This window comes from Petaurus breviceps, unplaced genomic scaffold (assembly GCF_028583685.1).
Source record: "Petaurus breviceps papuanus isolate PSGF00001 unplaced genomic scaffold, PetGlider_PUasm1.0 213, whole genome shotgun sequence".
NCBI lineage: Eukaryota > Metazoa > Chordata > Mammalia > Diprotodontia > Petauridae > Petaurus > Petaurus breviceps.
Genome location: NW_027185860.1, coordinates 14,186,391 through 14,209,854, shown reverse-complemented (window position 1 = coordinate 14,209,854; position 23,464 = coordinate 14,186,391). Strand labels below are relative to the sequence as shown.

The following is a 23,464-nucleotide window of genomic DNA, read 5'->3' as shown; positions in this document are numbered from 1 at the left end:
AGCAGCACCTCGTGGAGGCAGAGAGAGAGACTGAGAGAATTGCTGGGGGCCACTTTGAATTGCCCTGGACTTTTGAGACCTGCCCCCTGAGCTGCCAAGGACTGAGGAGACATGGCTGTTTTGCTGGTACTTTGTCTGTCTGTTTTGATGTTGTTTTGCCAGATTTGTCCACTGGTGAAAGACAGTCCTGTTGTTGAAGAAGTCCTGGAACCTGGCTTTTGGTTAAGAAGCCCTGAGACTGTCCTGCAGACAGAGAGTGAATACTGTCCACTGGTGAAGGGCAGTGCTGTTGTTGCAGGGGTCTGGGAACCTTTCTGTTGGTTCAGAAGCCCTGAAGAAGGATTTTCTGGTTGTATGTTTACAGAAATCCTGGGAGAGGGTTTTGCTAATGTTTTCAGGGGTTCTAGGACTGTTCTACAGACAGAGGATGAATTAATGAAGAGACTGGCAATGTATCTTGTGGCCTTGCTAAGCCTTGTCTCCCCAGGAACTAAGATTGCTGAGAACTTGCCTCCTGTCAAGATGAAGAAAAGACCTCCATTTGGGTATTAAGTGCTGTGCTTAAACTTGATGTAACTCTGGGGTAGATTCAATTGTGATCCAGGGGTGGGGAACTTTTGACCTTTTTGTGTTCTATGGTTGAACAAATGAATGTACTTTACTTATGTTTGGAAACTAATCTCCATTTGAGAAGAGGGGTTTTGTGATGGACTAAATGAAGGTACAGCCTAGGGGTAGAGTAGTATTTAGAACAGGGACTTTGTAATTGATTGAATGATTGGAAGGTCCTGGGGTGGGGTAGTCCTTGGAGATTATTTAATCACACTTAGTAAATGCTGTATTTTGAATGATGTCATGTTTTGATCTTCTCTGTTCTTGGTTGGTCACTGAATAAAATGGAGAGCACCTATGCTGGTATTTTGAACCTTGGGAAGTTGCCTTTGCTTGGCATTACATTACAGATGTCAAGAAAAATTGATGGTTAAATTACCTCAAAAAACCAGAATGGTCTACCCCAAGGTAGTTTCCTCTCCTTGGAAATCTTCAAGTAGAGGTTGAATGACTGCTTAGTATGTTAAAATGGATGATTCCTTTCATTCACGGACTGAATTTGATGACAGTTGAAGTACCCTCCAATTTTCTTATGCTATAATTTAGTGATTCAGACATTTTTAGCAGATTATAAGTAGAATGCATGCTTGTGAGCTCCTTGAGGGCAGTGACTTTAACTAAATCTTTGTGTCTCTAAAACCTGACATAGAGTTTAACATATAGTAGTTGCTTAATAAATTTTTGTTGAATTGGAAATACAGGTTAATTATTCTAAAAATGTACCAGTTCATATTTCTACCTCAGAACAAACAAACTTAAGATATGTTTTTTACTTAAGACCATAAAGATGACAATGAATCTGCTGAAACCTGATTTTACGTATATTAGTTAAACTTCTTCACTAAAACATTTCTTGGTTTAGATATTTTTTCATCATTGCATACCATACCTTTTCTGACCTAACCTTTGATAATCAGGAGTCACATCACTTCATGCCACAAAGAAGCATCAAAGGAGGTTATAGTGAAATTCATGATTTAAAATTTCCTTGGAAAATACCAACTGGGAAAATTTTTTTAAATACCTAAATTCATTAGCTGGATTATTCATTGATAAGGAAGAGAGAAGTCCATGAGACTATTATATGGGATTATTCTTTTCAATGGCTTTCAAAGGTACTTTTCTTTCCACTATTTTAATAAAATGTCTTTTTAAAAGGTAATTATATAATTAACCTATAATTAATTATATTATTAATAATTATATAATTAATAATATAATTAATTAAAGCTGAAAGATTTAAGGACTTGAAAGATATGGGTGGGATGAACAAGGATTTGTTTACCACACTTTAGAATGTTGAAGCTGGAAGACACAGTCTTGTAAGGCATTGATGACCTTTAGGACAAATAAAAGAAATTGCAACACTACCTTTCATGGAGGGAAGTAAATATAAATAATTTCTCATCTTAAGTGGTGGTACATCCAGATCACATTTTTTGTCCAAAAGTGTAATGGGATTCTGATCACTTTAGTATCTTTCACATCTGCAATTCTCTGTCTCCTCATCTCTGCTTCTTGGTTTCCTTCATGTCTCAGCTAAAGTCTCACCTTCTGCACTAAATCCTTCCCAGGCCTCCGTAATATTAATGCCTGCCCCCTAAGATTGTCCCCAATTTGTCTTTGGTGTGTATGTATCTTGTTTATCCATAGCTGTCTGCACGTTGTGTCTTCCATTGGATGCTAGCTCCTCAAGAACAAGGACTGTTTTTGTTTTGTTTTACCTTTTTTGCATACCTAATGCTTAGCACAATGCCTGGTCCAAAGTAAGCACTAAATAAATGCTTGTGGACTGACTTAGTAGGTAATAGGTAATCTTCCTTGTTACTGGAGAAGTCCAAGCAGAGGAAGGATAATGAATATTATACAGCAATTCATAATCCAATGACCCAAGGGAGGATGAGGTACATGTGGTTAGTCAGCATGTGAAAAAGAGCTGCGAGTTTCAGCAGACTGCAAACTCCATACAGTCTTAATATCATATTGCAGTCAACAAAGGAAATTAAATGTTGGACACAGTACCAGAAACAGAATATCTAAAATGAAGAAGAATATAATCCCATTGTATTCTACACGTAGCCAAACCCTATCTGCAATTTTGTGCTCAATTGTTAGTGCTATATTTTGGATATAATGTTGATAAACTGAAGCATATTAATTGAGGGTTGTCCAAGAGGGTGAAAGAGACTTATTATCATTCCACATAAGGATTGTTTATAGGATTTTAAGATGCTCATCTTGGAAAAAGGAAGACTTAGGGAGTACCTGATAGCTGTTTTCAGGAATTTGGTGGGCTGGCATGGGAATGAGGGATTAGACATGTTTTACACGTCCTTCAAACTGAACTAGGTTCAATAGGTTGAAGCTTCAGAAAGGCATATTTGTTTTAATGTAATCAAAGCAGTAAAAAAGAAATATTTGTCCAAAAATAGAATTTCTTTCCTTGATAAGTTGGAATTTCTCCACTACTAGATATCTTAAAGTAGAAGCTTGGTTATCACTTATCAGGTGTATTAGGATAAATTATACTACATTTTCTACCATTTCCAATGATCATATTCTATTATTCTAAATGGCCTCTCAAGTCTATTCTAAGTATACATTCTTTGATGCCTAACTTTTTTAGCTTGATTTACCAAAGGATGTTCCTTGGTGTCATTGTTTGGAGCATTCCAGGCATGAAGACAATCAGTTGCTGTTGTTCAGTCAGTCATTTGTGTCCCTTTGTGACCCCATTTGGGTTTTGTTTGTTTTTTGATTCATTCACTGTTTTTTAGTTAAGATACTGGAGTTCTTTGTCATTTCCTTCTCCAGATCATTTTACAAATGAGGAAACTGAGGCAAACCGGGTTAAGAGACTTGCCCGGGGTCACATAGCTAGTAAGTGTCCAAGGCTGAATCTGAACCTGGGTGTTCTTGAGTCCAGGTCCATTGCTGTGTTGCCTGGCTGGCACAAGATAGCCAGAGAAAATGTCTTCATTAGGGAGAAGAGTGTTTTGTTTGTGGAATAGACAGGATGTGAGTGCTATTGGATTAGAGAATGGGACAATAAGTATACTATAAGAAGACTGGAAAGGTGGTAGATGGAGGCAAAGTTACAAAGGGTTTTGAATGCCAAACAGTATTTTTTTATCTAATCCTCAAGGTGATAGGGAGACACTGAAGTTGAGTAGAGGTGGGAGGCGTGATATGGGAGGACCTGAACTTCAGAAAAATCACTTTGCTGGATAACTGTAGGACAGCTTCAAATGGGGAGAAAACTGAAGCAGGTAGACCAACCAAAGGAAACCAAATAGCAACTTATTACAATATCCCAGTCATGAGGTAATGAGGCCTTGAGCACTAGAGTAGTGTTAAGTCCAAAAAGAGAAGGAAGCCTATTCAAGAAATGTTGCAAACATGAAATCAAAAGGCCTTGGCAACAGATAAGGCAGCTAGATTGCACAGTGGATACAGTGCTCAGCCTGGAGTCAGGAAGACTAGTCTTCTTGAGTTCAAATCTTACCTCAGACACTTACTAGATTTGTGACCCTGGGAAAATCACTTGACCCCGTTTGCCTCAGGTTCCTCATGTGTAAAATGATTTGGAGAAGGAAATGGTGTACCACTCCAGTACATTTGCCAAGAAAATGCCAAATGGGGGCAGAAAGCGTCAGATATAATTGCAAAATGACTGAATAGCAACTAGCAACAGATTGGATATATAAAGAGACTACAGAGAGAGGGCCCCAGGGCTCAATACAGCAGAACTGAGAAGAGGGTTCTTGTGGCAGTCAAGAACGAGAAAATTTGTGGTATCCCCGCACTGTTTGTCTGCTCTGTCTGTGTTGATGTTTGTGATACTTTCTACAGAAGCCCTGGGACCTTACTGGAAGCCCTGAAAGAGGATTTTCTGGTTGTATCTGTACAGAAGTCATGGAGAAGGGTTTTGGAGGTCCTGGGACTTCACTGATGATTTGTGCTGACCTCATGGACATTGTTTGTGGGTCTGTGTTGATTTCGATATTATTGGTGAGTCTGATTTGATTTCACAGACAGATAGTGGTGCCAACAATGTGTATGAATATTATTGTGGCTCTATTAAGCTTTGTCTTCCCAGAAACAGGAACTGTGAAGGACTCAGAGGAAGAAAAAACAACTAACCTCAAACTCACTGCAACAAGAAAAGATCAGTAAATCTTTCTGTAAATCCTATCACAATACTGAGTAATAGCTCTGGAAGTGACCTCCCACATCTGTTCTTTTCCAGCTAAAATCCTTTAACGAGCATGATTTCTCCAACATTCCCATGTTTTAAAATCATTAAATACACACACACACACACACACACACACACACACACACACACACACACATACTCTATCAATTTAAGCCTCTGCCATTGCAGTTAGAGTAACAAGGTCACCCAAATCAAAGGTCATTAGAGATTTGTCTCAAGACTCATAGGGTGTACACCTGTAGATTTAGGTGCTAACTGTACCTAAGCCTTTCCTCTTTCCTTTCTTCCTCACCCCATCAAGCTCCCAAGTTCAATTTGCAAAATCTTTGGGCAGCAAACTACTATTTCCACTGAAGATGATGGATAACAGTGCACTCTTGTGGGACAGTATTAAAACCAGAAAGTAATAAAACTTCAGGATGAAGGATAATTAGTGAATAGCTAAAGCCAGGGGAAAGGAAAAACAAAAGAAATTCCTAATTAGTTCTGTTTTGACTCTGAGGAAATGTGGTTGTAAGGTGAGTTTAAAATAAATTCATTAATCATGAAGCCATCCTGAATTTTGAATTGAGAAAAAATATAAAGAAAACTAACTTTAATAAATAACTAACATACTTTGAATAACAATCAATATTAAATGTCACATATTAAGTGTGACCCAATAGTAAGAGTCAACAAAATACATATCCCACTTTTCTTTGCAGCAGTGGTGGAATATGGGTATGCACTACTGCAAACAGTATTACACAGCATTGATGTGTTGGTTGTATTTGCTGACGGGCTCCTTTTCTCTTTCTCTTTCTTTAAAGGTTTGGCTTCTGGCATGGGAGCAGTGTATGCATTCTGTTTATAAATGAATACAATAGAAAAAAAAGTATTCCAAAAATTAATTTTAAAAACATATGGTGAAAAGCAAGGGAGAATTTAAATTGTTTCAGAAAGAAACAACATAGGCCCATGAACTAATTCTCTCTCTCCATATGTATATACATATATATGTATGTGTGTACACATTCACACACAGATATATGTATGAGTATGCATAAGCACACATGCATTAATAATATATAGCATATATGTGTAATATATAGACCATATATGTGTGTATACACACGTGTGTGCACACATTATAATTATTTCAACAAACAAACTGTGTTTCCTTTGTAATTCTATATATGTCATTTTATGCTTTACAAAACATTATTCTCAGAAGGGATCCTTAGGCTTCACCAGACTGCTAAATGTATAATGGACACACACATACACAAAAGTTAAGGACCTCTGTCTTACAGAGTTCACTGGGGCACTGAGAATTTGAAGGATTTCTCCAAAGTCACAAAGTCAGACACAAAACTTGAACTCAGTTCTCCCCAATTCTAAGGCAAGTTCTCTCTATTTGTTGTATTGCTGGTTTTCTGACTCATAAGTATTGGGAACAAAATCTTCCTTGTCGAGATAAAACAGTCCCACACCTTTGTGGTATTTTGTCTTTACAGGTGATGTGACTTTCTATAATATGATCGAGATAACTGGAAGAGACATTTTTTTTCAGTACTTCACTACAATACTTACATGATGTTTCCTTTGCAGTTTATTTCATTTAGATTGTTATTGTTATTTAGCCTTTTTCAGTCATGTCTCACTCTCAAAATCATTTTGGGGGTTTTCTTAGCAAGGATTCTAAAGTCGTTTGCCATTTCCTTATGCAGCTCATTTTACAGATGAGCAGACTGAAGCTAAAAGGGTTAAGTAAGCCCAGGATTACTCAGCTAGAGAGTATCTAGGGCTGGATTTGAAATCAGGTCTTCCTGACTCCAGGACCAGAACTCTATTGACTGTGCCACCTAGATGTCCCATAGTGATGGCCAACAAGCCCTTGGTTCCTTAGTATTTTCACCATACTTCTATAGTATACTAGAATTCTCTTTCCATCTTCACTTTATGTAAAGGTGAAAACAAAACAAAACAAAACACAAGACAATTAACTGTTTATCTCAGGTTCTTATAGGAATTCACCATCCTTTAAATGAAATATATACATATATATGTATACACACATACATATATCTGTATATATATATTCATAATGCATGCATACATATCTGTATGCATGTGCATATGTGTATTGCTATGTATATGCCAGTTAAAGAATGGCATATACCTGTAAGATTGATTACAACTGAGTGATATGACCAGAAACTTGTGTGTATGTATGTGTGTGTTTGTGCATATACACACAAATACATATTTCTGGATTTATGACTTCATTGACATGGGGAACTCTAGCTTTCTCTTACTGACTTGTCTTCTTAATTTTTACTCTCTGTAAGGAAATTGTTCTTAGTGGACTCTGACTCAGTGTTTCTTATTTCTTGTAAAGCTTTCCAAAATTGTGCATACTCCTCCATTTTTGATTGTCACATTTTACTTGAACTAGACAAATTTGAAGCTTTTAAAAACATCTAATTGATGATGTAATTTTATAAAGTACATCCTTGGAGTTCAAGTAGATTTCCACATATTGGGTTTGCTCAAAACAAAGTAAAACTGCACTTTAATATCCCTGGAATCAGTCTTTTTGACACATCATCATAGTGACCTTGGAAAGATTTTGCTTTTCCTGCAATCTGAGAAGCTGAATAGATCCTAAGTATGAATGTTGTGGTTTACAGATCTATAAGTCTGGCACCTTTGAAATCATTAAATTCCATTAAGCACACCTCCACTATTTTCAAATTTCAACCTTTCACTTTGGCAAGAGAAAATTTCTCCTAGTAATGCATTTAGCACAAGGGAAATGAGTAGACTTAGTTATCTTTTTGACTCACCATTCCATACTGGCTATTTTTATAGAGAGAAACAGAAAAGATGCATTCATAGATAATAATATTGATGATGTCGTCTAGCATTTATAGCACTTTATGTTTTGCAAAGAGCTTTACAAATATTATCTCATTTGATCTTTGCAACAATTCCTTCAGGTAGGTAGGTGCTATTATTATCCTCATTTTATAGATATGGAAATGAGAGAGTTCGTGTGGCTTGCTAAATTAGTGTCTAGCGTAGGATTGAAATTCATGTCTTCCTAACTCCAAGTCCAACATTCTTGATACTCAGACATTTAGCTGCCTCACTGACAGATGGACAAATGGACAAGATGATCATGGTGATGATTATGAAACAAATACAAATATTGCTTTGACCGTAATACCCTGTTGAGCACTTTTAGAAAATAATTACATTATATAGGGTTTACCTGCTCCAACAACTTTGTCAATAGATATACTGGTAGCGTCCAACTCCTTGGCAAACTCATGTACAGCCTGGTTAGGGTCTTCATATGTATGGGGATCTACATAAGTTCTGAGACCTGGAAGTTTTACTGTAAAAGAAGGGGACAGGACAAGGATGCATTATTAGAACTGGGCTCTTAGCACCAAGAAAATCTATGGTATAAATCAAATATCAACAAATTATTGATAAAGGGAAATGTCCTTACATTTTTGTACTGTAATTAGCATTTACCTTTTCCCTGATATCCCAGACATGGACAAATATAGAGTTAGGTATTATAAGCATTATTTTAAAAAAATAACTGGTGATTTAAAAGATGAGCAAGACTATTCTTGCCATCAAGGAAGGCAGGTGGACCAGCAGGTAAAGGCTAAAAAATGTTTTGAGTAACCCACAAAGTAGAATTCATTTACCTTTATCTCCATTAGTGGAACAGATCTATGCAGCCCCAGTTACCCATTTAATTGGGCCAAAATGACAAAAAAGTATTATTTTCTTTATTACAATTAATTAATGTCAACATAATTAATGATAATGCATAATATTAATAAATGACAGTTGAATAAATCTTGCAAGAGGGCTTCAGGCATGAAAAACCATTCTGGTCATTCCTTTAAGGAATAAATTACAAACACAAGAGGTGTATGAATTGTTATAAAATAATATAAAATTCCCTAGGAATATATTAATTTTTCAATGATATATTTATAGATTTGTAGGTAAAATATTTCAAGGAATATTTAGGAATTTAAGTGAAATGAGAACAACCAAAAAAAATATCCTTCTCTTATGTGTATGTGTGAAAAAGATTTAGATGTGACAGTATAACATCTGAATTTGAAGTTCTTCAATTAACAGAACAGGAATAACTTTGACTGCTAAATGACATAAATTAACTCCCAAAGGAATAATGTAGAAATATCACTAGATTAGTGGTTCTGTTAGAAAGTGTCTCAGATATTGTATAAATCTAACTTCCTCATTTTACAGATAAAGTTAGGTCAGTGAAATGATGTTACTTGTTCACTGTCTCACAGATAATAATTATTAGTTCAAAAACATATTTGAACTGAAATACATAGCTATTGACATCTAATGATCACAGTCTATTTCCTAATTTTAGAAATAACGCCCACAGTTTTAGGAATGAAGATGACAAGAATCATTAGGTTTAATTTTTACTAATATTTGTAATGGAGGGAGAGTTTCTTATCATTTCATTTTTCAAAAATAGAAATGTTCAGGCCAATAATAAGTTGACTTGTTATTTCTGCTCTACACTAAATTCAGATAGCAGAATTTACCCCTACCTACTAGCCATTCTTTTTTAACTTATAATGTAATAGAATTATGACTTGCTCAAAGTCACAGAGTAAGTTATTTGTCAGTCAGGTGTTGTTCCTGAGTCTAAAGCTGCTTTTCTGTTTGGGTTGACCATAACATTTATATACACATAATTATTTGTGTTATACTTCATATAATACTTTGAAGTAGTTCATATGAGTAATACTATGCCAAATTCACAGACTAGGAAAGTTAGGCTCAGAGAGACTGAGTGCTTTCTTTGCACAGTGCCAAACAAGTTCATTAATGTCATCTTGCAGTACATACTGAGTAACATGAAAGACGGTAATTGAACAGTTCATGGGTATTGCAAATTTCTTTCCAAGTAATGCTGTACTATAGACAATCCACAAAGATCAGGTTAAAAATATCCAACACTTCCACTGAATCCAAGTGACCATTTTTTGAACACTTAAGGAGCTACTCTATTGGAAATCCATCAGAGAGAAGGCATTTAAGTATTCTTGAAAAAGTTTTCCAGCAATAAAAATTGTCAGACTAGGTGGGATGGGATGGAGTGGTAAGAAGGGAGTTAACATTACTTCATCGTTTCCTTCCTCAAATGTTGTGAGAATGAAAGAATACAGGGCAAGGGGTGGCTAGGTGGCGCAGTCAGTAAAGCTCCAGGGCTCTGGCCCCGGAGTCAGGAGGACCCAAGTTCGGTTCTGGCCTCAGACATTTAACACACACACACACACACACACACACACACACACACACACACACACACACACACACACACAAAAAAAAAAAAGACAAACTAGCTGTGTAAGCTTGGGCAAGTCATAGAACCCCAACTGCCCACCAAAAAGCAAAAAATAAGAAAAAAAAAAAAGAATACAGGGCAAAAGAAAGAGATCAGCTCTGCTAACTCCACACCTGCTTCATCTGGCAGCTGCTGCTTGCATTGCTTCAACTTGGAAACAGGGTTGGGTACTCTCTAACCTGCTTCCCCTCTAACTTCCAAGGACCTTTGAAGCTTAGGGCTGGAGTGAAGTACAACTGAGGGAACTTCAAAGCCAGATGCTGAAGCTGAGGAGGGTTTGTTAGTTTTTGTTTTGCTTTGTTTTTTAACCTAAAAAGAGATAAAAACTAAAAGGGATCCTTGGAAAAAAAAGCTATTGATAATGTGACTGTCATCACTTAGGATTAGAATTGGTAGCAATACTCATGAGACCACAATGACGCCTCTCAGTCTGTTGTCCCCCTCTCTTCTCACTATTTGGGTCCCACTGTAATAAATTGAATGCCTATAGCTAAGGCCCATTAGCTTCAGCTAGGACAATGATTACATCTTACATGATTTAGCTTATATCCTGATGTTAAGCAAAGGAATATTAGTATTTATTACTCAAAGAAAAAATGCTTTCAAACCTCAGGCATTATTTTAGCAAATAATCACAACTGTGTTTCTTTTCTCAGAAGAGCTTAAGAAAATCAATTTTATGGAGACTGACTGCCATCAAAATTTACTGAGAGGATTATAAAATGAGTTGCCAGGAAATTGCCTCAAAAAAAGATTGCAAAATAAGTAGCTGGGCTCAAAAACAATGGTTTTGTGGGTGGTTCTCTTTTTTAAGTTCACTAAGGAAAGTACTAACAGAAAAAAAAAAATATGGCTAAAAAGACTAGTGATTATTCCTACAAAAAAACAAAAAGTAATTGACCGTATATTGTTGCTCATTAAAAAAAAAATTAAGTGGCTTTTCCATCCACACTAAATTCAAGTTACAGTCCTCCTCACACTATTCAATTTTTAACAAAAACCACCACCACCAACAAAAACCTACCACACACAACAAAATTAAAAGATGGTTCCCTGTTGGGATTTCTGCTGCTGATTTTTAAATGGCCACCCCAGAGGATCCAGAGATCAGGTGATCCAGGCTGCAAGAAGAATAATCCCTTCACACCAATAATTAAGAGCAGCACATAAAGTAACTGGATTCTGTCATGAAAAGCAGATAATAAACACATTCACATGAGTTAAGCTGTACTACTTTACAGCTCATTTTGTGCAAACACAGTAATTTCCATTTCCATTTTACCAGCATGAATTGCCCTAAGGGCAGCAAAAGGTTAAAAAAAAAGTGGCCCTGGCCAAAGAGGGAAAAGGGATAGCATCTGAGGAGGTGAAGCACATTTCTGTTCCTTTGAAGCAATATTATAGGATTTGTAATAAGGCTGGAGGGAATTTTCTAGCTGGAGCTTTTTAAAAGTAATACAGAATAAATGGACTGAAATAAACCATCTGTGGTATTTAAGATGAGGAAACTTTACGACAGGCATGGAGGTTACCTGATCCTCTTCTAGCAAGAGTAAAGTGAACTTTCTGTGTCTTTTAAGGACATTGTGAAATTCAAGAAAAGTTAAGTTTTAACAAATGTCACTATAGAACCTCATAGCTACAGCAGGTTTTTGTGATACAGTAAATGCATGTTTACAAAAAAGACATCAAAGGCTCAAATTCATTAGATTTATGATTCTAATAAAATGTATAGAATTGGCATGGTACTGCTCTAAAAACAATATTTATAGTCAACTGTCTAGTCCAAATTAAAGACTTCTTAATCCATAGGAATTTAACTTCTTGGGCTAATTCATAAATGGCTATTGCTTCACCCGTGTCAGACAGCCAGGGAAAAAAACAAACCATGACCTGCAATTCATCTGTGGCACTATTTTAATGAATGCCTTTATTTTATAACCTCATTAACTTTGAATCATGAAACATTACTGATATGGGGCACACATAAATATCGGGTTGTTTGTGTCCAGTTTATTAATTGTTCATTAATTGTCAGTGGTAGTATAATGAACCTATCAACTATAACAGTTATGTTCCACTCAGAAGTGAAACAGAAAGAAAAGAAATTAGGCAAAAAGAATAATTTAATCTGGCAATTGGTGCCACTTCTGTCCCATTGCAATTAAATACTGTAATATATTCTTTCTCTAAGCTACTGTACATACACTTCTTGTTGGCAATTATTAATAAAATTTTCACTTGAGATGTAGCTAATATTGCAGTTTTTAGAAGTAAATCCAGGGGGCAATTTCCATTAACATGCAGATTTTTTAGCAAATATATTTTTTTAAGTCAAACAGATTTTTATAGGTAGATAAACTCTATTTTAAAATAATATTTTTAAAAATTAAACTGCTTCTTTTATGGAATTAGGTTTTGGTTGCTACTTTCAGATGGGATATATTTTTGAAAAATAAACTAATTTGCATTCTCCAAAAACATCTGGGACAATTTGCTTCACCAAAACTAAAACCAGAAGGCTTTTTCATCTGCAATTAAGCACTCTCCTTTCCAGAGGAGTTTATCTTATGGAAATAAAAAATGGAAGAGGCTCAGTTGGTAGTATTAAAATTTGAAATATATAGGTTTAGGTAATAATTGACTATCAGGTAACTTCACAATAAAACAGAATGTTTGGTAGCTTCCTTTTGGTAGGCAAATATGGAATAGGACAGTGCAGAGGCATTTTTTCTCCCAAGAACGTAGAAAATAAGTTTCTATTTACATTTCATCAGAGAGATTAGAAATGAGAAAGCTGATGTTCTGTTTCGCATTTCAGCAATGTGTAGTAGAAAACATTTGGTTTAAAACCCATATTTAGATATAATCCATAGGTTACCACTTATTTTAATTTTGAAATGTAGCATCTTGAAGATTACTTAATGTTGGGAAACAAACTTTCTTTTCCTTTGGAGACCAAGTTCATTTATTCTATTGTTCCTCTTGAAAATGTTACTTCTTATCATAGACACAGGGCAAAATATGATTTTGTTCATAAATCAACAAATGCTAAATTTAAAACATTGAAATCAAAATACAGAAACTTACAGTGTCCATTCCCAAAGTGAAGTCTTTTTTCCTCTGGACCATGCTTTGATTTGTTATAGCCACAAAATCTAGGAACAAAGCAAGAGGAAGGAACATTGGAAAAGGAAATGTGGAATCATTATATATTTATAGCATGTGAAAGGAGCATGAGAAAAAGGGTTTTCCCTAAACAATTAAATGCTCTAGTGAAAGTTTAATGATGTTCACATTTTCTATGTTCTCTACAAGAAAGCTGAACTCTCAGAAGACTGGAAAACTGATTAATGGGAAGCTTTTTGGAATTTCCCAAACCCTACTATATTGTCTCTCCAATTGAAATTTTCAATGGCCTTAGAATCTTTATAGTTTTTACAGATTTTTTTTACAACTATTAAATGTATGAAGATTGGGGTCTGCTATTATTAGCGATCATTACTGTTGTGTAGTGTTGCTATGGGCTTCTGGAGAAGAAAAGGAGGCAAACAGAATAGGAGAAAGAAAGAAAAAAAGAGAGAACAGCTAGGTAAGGTAAGATGAAGAGGGGAGAAAAAGATAGGGGTAGAAAAAAGAGAAGACAATAGAATTTCAAGTCCAAGTAACTCTTCTGCCTGGAAATTCCTGATTTGACTTCTTTCATCAAACTCTGGCAGCAGTTAAGAAAAGAAAGTAAATGTATATGAGAGATGATGAACTCACCTCCCAATCAGGACATACACTACAACTGTAAGAAGAATAATTGCTACTGCAGCTGAAATGGCTATCATGACAACCTGGCTATTCTCGCTGGAGATGGAGAAAGCTGTAAGGTCAAAGAAAAAAAAAAGATATTAACACATCATAACTGACACCCACATGGGAAACTGATGAATTAAGTCATCTCTATTCTGCTTTGTGCTTTACCTGAAAATGATTTAATGCCCAGTACCTGTTCTAAGAAATAATTCAACCTTGCCCAAATTCCCCCATCTCAAAAAATAATATTTTGCCTGTTAAGTGCTTAGTAACACTAAGTTAACTGCTTACGGTTAAATAAAAGTTGAAGGGAAAAAATCATAGGAAATTATAAAATAAATAAACTTTGTCTTTTCTCACAAAAATTATTAAACCAATAAACAAATATTTATTGAAAAGGGACAGTGACTAATTTTCCTTATCTTTTTCAAGAAAGAAATCAGGAGAGAGAATTTATTGGTTAAATAAGAAATTTCCAGAGAAGGAGCGGGAAGGAAATGCAAACTAAGAAAAAATATTTTAAGCATCTTTTAACTCTTTTCACCCAGGTTGATGTGTGAGGTAGCATTCAATAATTATTGAATTAAATGGTAAAATATAATTCATTAATCAAGGTATGCATCTGGATTTACCCAATAATTACTAAGAGTTTAAGTGATCTGCAGTATGTAAAGATAAGATTTTAATTTCTGTCCTTGTCACCATCATCACCATCACCATCATCTTCATCATTATCATCATCACTTGTGTTACCACCACCCCAACAGCCAATAGTTATATTGCTTGGGTTATCATGACTGACTATTATCAATTGCTTTATTGCATGCATGCTATTTTGCCATCTTAATTGAATCTTAAGCTAATTCAGTGAATTTGTAAGCATAGATATTATTATCCATATTTTGCTAGTAGGAAATCCAGGTTCTGAGAAGATATGCCCTGTTCACAGCCATACGGCTAGGGAAGATTAGCGTCTCCTTGGCTCCAATCTTGGTTCTTCTTCCACTATCCCAAATTATTTTGTACAAGGTTTGAATTAGATAATATTTGTAAAGCACTTAGTATGATTCCTGGCACATAGTGGGCATTTAATAAATGCTTATTCCTTTCTCAAAGTACATAAAAGTGATGTCCCTTAAAATATTCACAATGTAGTTAAGCAGATAAGTCACATAATTTAGTTCATATAATGCCACATTTAAAAATCAATAAATCATATAACTTGACTATCTCTCCTCAGAAGTTCATTTAAGATGTTATTTGGTAGATTTTTTTAAGAATCAAAAACTTTCAGAAAAATCATCTAGGGGCTTGGAACTAGACCTTTTTTCCTATAATTTCCATGAAGTTGGTAATTTAAGAGATCTTAAATAAGTATGAAAGGGGGGGTAGTTAAATTATAGATAAAGGTACAAAAATGGTTTTTGTTTATACAAAGATACTTAATATTCCAGCATCTAGAACATTGGAAATGGTTCATAAATACAGTTCAAACTAAATTTAATTTAATCATTTTTTTTTAAATGATGACTTTTTTTTTTTAAAGAAATCGGGGTTAAGTAACTTGCTCAAGGTTAGATGGCCAGTTATTTCTGGGTGTGGTGTTAAGTGTCGGAGCCCGGATTCTATCCCCAGGTCATCCCGACACTGGAGCCGGTGCTCTTAACTCGCTGTGCTACCTGGCTACCCCAAATGATGACTCCTAATCTTGGCATTACAATGTACCCTATACCAAACATATATGTTCCTCTACTTTGAGACCATACTCTATCACAGCATTTGACTCACGTTTGCTGAAACATAAGTACTAAATAAATATAATTATTTTGTTTCTGAGTCCAATTTTTAAGTTTTTGTTTGGAATCTAGCATGGTTTCTTTATAAAATTAATACCACTGGGAACAGGAACTTACTAACTAGGGGATTGAGGTGTTTGAATGTCATCAAACCCTATATGTAGGTAGAAATGGTTTTCAGTAATGCAGCAGTTTTCAATGTATAACTTGTAGACCCATGGGCATCCTTTGAATCATTTCAGGACGTATACGAGGTCAAAACTTTTCATAATAATGCCAATGCAGCAAATATTAATAGATATAACACAATAAACAAAAAATAAATATTTTTAGGGTGTGAAGGATTTTGACAACAAAATGTATGAGAACTGCTAGTGTAAGACATGAGCTTTTAGGAGTACCTAGCTAGGAAAGTCAGGGGCAGGTGGTAGAGATGTGGTATTCCCTTCCCCTATTGACTGTCATATTTGAAATAAGAATCTCAAATGGGATAGGATGTCTTCTTATTTCTAAAATGATGGTGGGCCAGGGTAGAAGGGTGATCCAGACCTGAGATTTAATGAGTAAAGAGAAACCCCAGTAAAACAAAACAAACAAATAAACACAAGTCCCTCATTCTACCAATTCAGGTCAGTGCCTGCACTAAAACTTAAAATTTTAGAAAGTTGCCTGGGGTAATTTACACTTCTTGCCCATAGTCACACAGCAAATATATTTCAGAGATAGAATTCAAATCCAAGTCTTTCTTATTTGACAGGCTGGCTCCTATTCACTATGACATGACGCTTCATATTTTAAAATTATATTCTCTATTCATTAAGGCCAGGCAGAAACACATTCAACATAAACTCATCAATATGACAGATTCTTAAGTGGTATGATATGGTGTGGTATTTTAATTACAATGTTGAACTTTATTATTCATCAGATTTCTTTGTAAGACTTCACATATGAATTTATATTCTAACTCAGTATTGCATTTGATTGTTTTCTTTGTGTTTGACAAGTAAGTCAAAATGAGATTATAGATCATTTTGAGTATATCATATTGTTAGGTTATGATGGGTTATAGTTTTAAAGGGCTGTATTTGTGATCATATTTTTATTTGCAGGGTACAAATCTATGAAAGGTTGTAGGTTTTAAACTCTCAAATGAATTTTAATTAACCACTTCACACAACATGGCTCAAGGTAGAATCAAAAGGGAAAGAAACTTCCAGAAAAATCTCATTTCCCTCACTTATAAATGGGTAGGAGAGTGAATTAAATGATCTGTAAGGAACCTTCCAGTTCTAACATTCAATAACACCACTAGATTCTGCAAGGCACTATAGGAAAACAATTTTGCAGTCTTTACTGAAAATTAGAAAATCTTGGATGGAAATTATAAACTATTTTAATAATAATAATAATAGTTACCATTGATTTAAGGTTTTGAAAGAACTTTACAAATATTATCTCATTTGGTTCTCACTATAACCCTGGGAGGTAGGTGTTATTTTTAAATTCCCATTTTACATAAGATGAAATTGAAGCAGATAGAAGTTAAGTGACTTGGCTACAGTCACATTGTCAGTGTCTGAGTCCAGATTTTAATTCATGGCTTCCTAACTCCAGGTCCAGTGCTCTAATCTACTCTGTCACCTTGCTCTCTCTAAAATCTTTGGCAACTGCAGTGCATTGGTCAAAGTACAAGTCATAATGGCTGGTTTCAATAATTACAACCTTTGTCATATTGGGCAAAATCATTTTAAAAGACTTCATTCATAAATGGGAGGGGGCACAAACTAGATGATTTCCTGCTATAAAATTTTACTATGGATTATTTCTAGCTAATGAATTTGCATGATATATTTAAAAAGTTAATATGATTTTATTATGTCTTTTAATAGATCTTTTCAAAACAAATATAGTTTTTTACATATTACCAAGTCAAATAACTTAAATATTTTGATGGTTTCTTTTGTGGATTGAAAGTGTTTTCTTTTATTCTAAGGCAGATGATACTTTAATTTTAGTAAATTAAGACTAGAAATAAAAATGTTAATAGTGAATTGATTTTTTTTTAAATTCATGCTACTTAACCATAATATTATCTAAAAAAAAAAGAATTAAGAAAAAAAATAGTTCATATGCCCCTCTGTCCCTACCTCTCCCCTCTATTCAGACATTCCAAGTGTAAAACCATTTGGCTTATATTGCAAAATTTCATTGTTTATTTTAAGACATAGTAGTCTTTAAACAGAATATTTTTTAAACCTCAAACACTCAAGCGTTATTAGTAGCTGATGAGTAAAACTCACCACAGCAGTATTTGTGGTATAATTTTGAATTATATTATACTGTTGGAATTTTTTTTGTTGTTGTTCTTATAAATTCACATACATGTCAGATTAATCAGGGCCAAGTGCTGGCTAGGAGTATGCAGTATTAGATGAGCTTCCTATGCACTGCCTCTGCAAAATACAGCTCTTATTTATGTGGAAACGTTCCATTTCTTCCATAATCTAAAATAAGGATAGTGTTAACCTTTTTAATGTTTATACTTGTGATTAACAGTCATTATTTTTTTAATGTTTTATGAATGCATTTTAAAGCTTTAAGTGTCTTTATGGAAAGTTTTAAAAAAGCTAACTGAAATAGTTGATAATTGATTCTCTGTACAATACATTGAAATTGCAAATAAGCTAAGTATAATTATTCCTATGCAGTGACTGAATTATATTGTCATATTATTTCAAATAACTTAATTTCTCTTGAACATTATGTAAGAGAGGTGCTTTTTTCTATTTTTTAGCATTAGAGTTCAGCATATGAAATGTGAACCATCACATCTGCAATAAGTTGATTTTACCATGGGAGACTCAGAAGGTTTGGAAGAGGAATAAATTAATTGTATGATTGAGGATAAGGCCTATTTGCTAGTTTGACAAATAAGACAAGCAGTATTTGGTAGTCATGGATAAAATCTGTTAAATATTGACATTTTTCTTTAGGACTTCATAAACTGTAGAAGAAAAAACATGCTTAATTTTTAATACAAATATTAATGTATTTCTTAAGGAAACAGCCCTTAATATATTCATTCCATACCAATAACCAAGTTGCTTTGGCAAGTTTACTGCTTTTCTTAGTTAGAACAATGAATCAGATTCTTTTTTAAATCACAAACAAAAATCCATTAAAAACAAGAAATTAGAAAACAAAATTTTCCATTTGGAATAAGGGGGAATGTTTTACCAAATCAAATAATGAAGTCATTTAATTTAGGAAATGCTTGCCAACTTACACGTAGTGTAAATTTCAGATTCAAATGGAGTCTCTAAAAGTAGGTGCCTGTAATGGAACTTATTAAATGGGTGTGGAAAAAAGCAATCTATAATCTTTAAATGATATAAAAATAGATGTTTTGGCCACAATATTATGGGTTAAACAAATTCAAAGTCCTCATATATAAGCAAGTTTGTAGTACTCAGCTGACTGAATCAAGCAATAAACCTGGAATATCTGGAACAAGAGCCACTGAGATCCTGTTACTTTGTCAAATACTTTTCTTCAACACAAGTTTATGGCTAACCAAGAAAAATATTTATTCCAGTAGTGTCATATTTCCACAAATATTTCCATATTTCTACCATAGGGTAGAAAAAGGAGGAAAAAAACACCACCTATTATAGTTCCCCATGTATCCCTCATCAGATTTTAATTGAAAAAATAAAATATAAAATTCCATTACAGTAAGTAACATATCATAAATAGTTACTGTACATCACATTTACTGGTCTGTAAGAGAATGAAACTAACCATTCCAGTTAGTTTAAAATTGTACACACAAACACGTAATATCAGTTGAAATGATACATACAATCTGGACTGGTTTCAAACTCAAACTTATGGCTGTTGGTCCCATATCCAGCTGCTGTTCGGGCTCGGATTTGGAATATGTAAGTAGTCTCAGGTTTGAGGCCATTGATGGTAACATTTGTGCCCCTTGCCCTCAGAATGGTATAACTTGTTTCTTGCTCCTGCTTTGAAGTAAGAAAAAAATCATGTTAAAATCTAATTTTTGTAACTATAAGAAATTATAAAATAATGTTTCATTTCTTCAAATAGGTAGAAACAGTTAAACTAGTAAGAGTAAGATCTTTTCCCAAATGATAAATGGCCAAGGGAGATTAACATGTAGTTTTCAGAGGAAGAAATAAAAACTATGGATAGCTATATGAAAAAATGATTAAAATAATTAATCATTTAATTAGAAAATTAAAAAAACCTCTATGATACCACCTCATACCCATCAGACAAGAAAATATATTTTTTATAATGACAAATGACAAATGCTGGAGGGTATGTGGGGAAAGCCACAACAATTCACTGTTGATGAATCTGTGAACTAGTCCAACCATTCTGGAAAGCATTTAGGTACTGTGTTTAAAAGGCTGCTAAACTGTGTATATCATCTGGCTCAGCAAGTCTTTCTCTAGTTCATTTTACACATGAGGGAATTGAGGCAAACAGGGTTAAGTGATTTGTCCAGGATCTTTAAGTAAGGATCTGTAGTAAGTCTGAGACAGATCTGAACTCAGATCTTTCTGATTCTGGGTCCAGCATTTTATTCACTTTGTCACCTAATTACCCTTTTCATGGTAGCAAAGAATTGGAAACTGAGGGAACACCTATTAAATAGGGAAGAGTTGAACAAGTTGTGGTGCATGAATGTGACTGAACACTATTGTGCTGTAAGGAATGATGAAGGGGTTGGTTTAAAAAAAGCTGGGAAGACCCAAAGATCCTGATTCAAAGTGAAGTGAACAGAACCAGGAGAACAATTTATATAGTAAAAAAAAGAATATTGTAAAGATAATCACCTTTGAAGACAGCTCTGAATAACACATTGAACAGTCACAGTTGCAAAGAACTCATGATGAAATATGCTATCCAACTCCAGATAGAGAAATAATGGACACAGAATGCAGACTAAAGCACATTTTCCCCCTTTCTTTTTCTTGATTTTTTTAATGTGTCTAATGCAGAGATCTGCTTTGCATGACTATACATATTCATAATAGATTTTATTTCTATTGTCTTCAAATTGCATGGGGTGAGTAGGATGGGAGGGAATTTGGAACTTAAAGAGAAAGAAAAAAAGTCTCTCCTTAAAAAAATACAACTAAGATATGTGAAGTTGAGCAAGCCACTTAGCCCTCTGTAAGCCATAGTTTCCTTATGAGAAAAGGACTAGGCAAACTACACTTCGCCATAGAAATGAGTGTTTGCAAATGAGGAGGCAGGAGATTAAACTAATGGGATTTGTCCCATTAGAACAAGTTCCAGAGAAGGCTAGATCTTTTTATTTTTTTGAAACATGCTAATTCAGATTCCATAGCATCCCTTTTATGCTGAGAAAATCATTTACAGATAGCCACATGCAAAAATTCATTCCTCTTATTATTTCTTCAAATTGGAATATTATTAGTTTGCACAATAATTTTTTTTTAATTTCATCAACAAAAAATCTGGTAAATATACAAAGAAATGATAATGTCTTTGAAAAATCATTCTTGGATATGAACTGAAATTTCATCTGGGTCCTAACCTGTTTTATAGTATGCTCACAGCAACATAAAGAACCACCTTTAAAAAAAAAATAGTGGGACAGGATCAGAGATTCTTTCTGACAGTGAAGTAAACTACCAAGATGAAGGAATTAAGTCAAGAAACACCCCCTATGTTCCAAGCACTGTGCTAAGCGCTTTACAAATACTTTATCATTTTATCTTTACAATAACCCTGGGAGGTAGGTGATATTATTATTTCCATTTTACAATTGAAGAAGCTGAGGCAAAGGTTAAATGACTTGCCTGGGATCACATAATAATTGTCAGAAGTTGGATTTGAATTCAAGTTTTCCTGACTCCAGGCACAGAACCAATGTCCCACTTATCTGCTAATGGAAAGAGTACCATATTCTGGAGTAAGAGAAACTGTATTCAAATTCTAGCTTTGCCAGTTTACAAACTGTTTAACTCTGGATAAGTTCCTTAATCTCGGTTTGAGTCATTTTCCTCATCTACAAAATGAAGGGGGTGGATTAGATAATCCTTAAAGTTCTTATAGTCTAAATGTATGATTCTATGGTTGTAGTACTATAACAAGTTAGTTAGGTGGTAGCATGGGGTATAGTGCTGGACTTGGAGTCAGGATAAGTTCAAATCCAGCCTCAGACACTAGATGTGTGATCCTGGGCAAGTCGCTTAATCTTTTTACCTCAATTTCCTCATCTATAAAATGAACAATGAAATGGAAAATCTCTCTAGTATCTTTGTCAAGAAAATCCCAAATGGGGTCATGAAAATTTGGACATGACTAATAGACTAAATAGAAGTATTATTACAATAGTGATAGAGGTAAGCCTTCATTACTGCTTTCTAATTCTACTTCTATACTCTTTCTAGTGGGTTCCATGCTTAAGCCAATTCCACTGCATTCTCAGTCTTGGCATAAACAGTCACAGGCTCTAAGTGAGCCATTAGCCCCTGCTATAGTGAGGAGGGCTATGTCAAAGGTGATTGGTAACTCAACTGGAAAAGCTCCTACTTAATAGGCTTAAAAGAAGAAACAAGTTCTGTTTGCTGTTTCTTGCATTCTTTCAAGTACGCCAGGACTCTGTGAACTCTTGGAAATCTAGGTGGGGAATTTCTCTCCTCTTCCTCTCTTCCTTCACTTCAACAGCTATGGGAGCTCTAGATATATGGCATCAAACATATGTGCTTGTATCTTTGAGTTTGGTATGGATTTCAAGTTTCTAAGGCCTCTTCTTTTATGTTTCCTTTGGTAGAAGAGGGATCTGAAGATGGATATTGGGTTTTGTTTTGTTTTTTTGTTTGTTTGTTTTTTGTCTTTTTGGAGGGGGTAAGGCAGGCAATTGGGGTTAAGTGACTTGACCAAGGTCACACAGCTAATCAGTGTTAAGGGTCTGGGGCTGGATTTGCACTTTGGTCTTACTGACTCCAGGGCTGGTGCTCTATTCACTGTGCCCCCTAGTTGCCCCAAATAAATGGCTGTAACAGCTATGAGTGTCTTTCTTTGCCGACTATTAGCTATTCTTTTTGTGAGGGGGGAAGGCAAGGCAATTGGGGTTAAGTGATTTGCCCAAGGACACATAGGTAGTAAGTGTGTCAGGTCAGATTTGAATTCAGGTCCTCCTGACTCCAAGGTTGGTACTCTATTCGTTGTGCCACCTAGATGCCCCTAAGATGGATGTTTCTAATCTCCGTTGCTACCTTGTAAGTTCAAAGGCTGAGTCATCAAGAGTTTCAATTATCATTGCCCAGGGGGATGTGTTTCCTGCACATACAATCTTTTTAGGTGAGATGGTCACCATGAGGAAGATGTATTATCCATGCCTGGCTAGTCAGAATGAATTGGTTGCTGCTCTGATAATATGGATAGAGGTTATAATAAAATATGTTCAGCCATCCTGTAAGACTCCATTATATCTTCTTACACTAAGAAGTTCTCAGAACTATTTACTGGATAGGAATCATGCATTGTTCCATCATCCACTTGTGTCACCTCTCCATGCCTTCACGAAACTTGGACAAGATGCCTATTGCTAGAAGGGTGCATAAT

The 23,464-nt window shown here is 34.9% G+C and overlaps 1 protein-coding gene across 3 annotated transcripts in view; it reads right to left on the bottom strand.

Annotated features, from left to right (window-relative positions):
- The window catches only part of EPHA3 (EPH receptor A3), a 531,109-nt gene that overhangs the window by 89,776 nt on the left and 417,869 nt on the right, over positions 1-23,464 (bottom strand). For 2 of the 3 annotated variants that reach the window (XM_069093931.1, XM_069093929.1), the window contains exons 7-10: positions 19,698-19,860; positions 14,001-14,103; positions 13,326-13,393; positions 8,088-8,213 (exon numbers count right to left, since the gene is read on the bottom strand). In XM_069093931.1, the coding sequence (XP_068950032.1) occupies positions 8,088-8,213; positions 13,326-13,393; positions 14,001-14,103; positions 19,698-19,860 (460 nt within the window). The remainder of the gene's footprint in view (positions 1-8,087; positions 8,214-13,325; positions 13,394-14,000; positions 14,104-19,697; positions 19,861-23,464) is intronic. The other variant, XM_069093930.1, reaches the window with a different exon arrangement.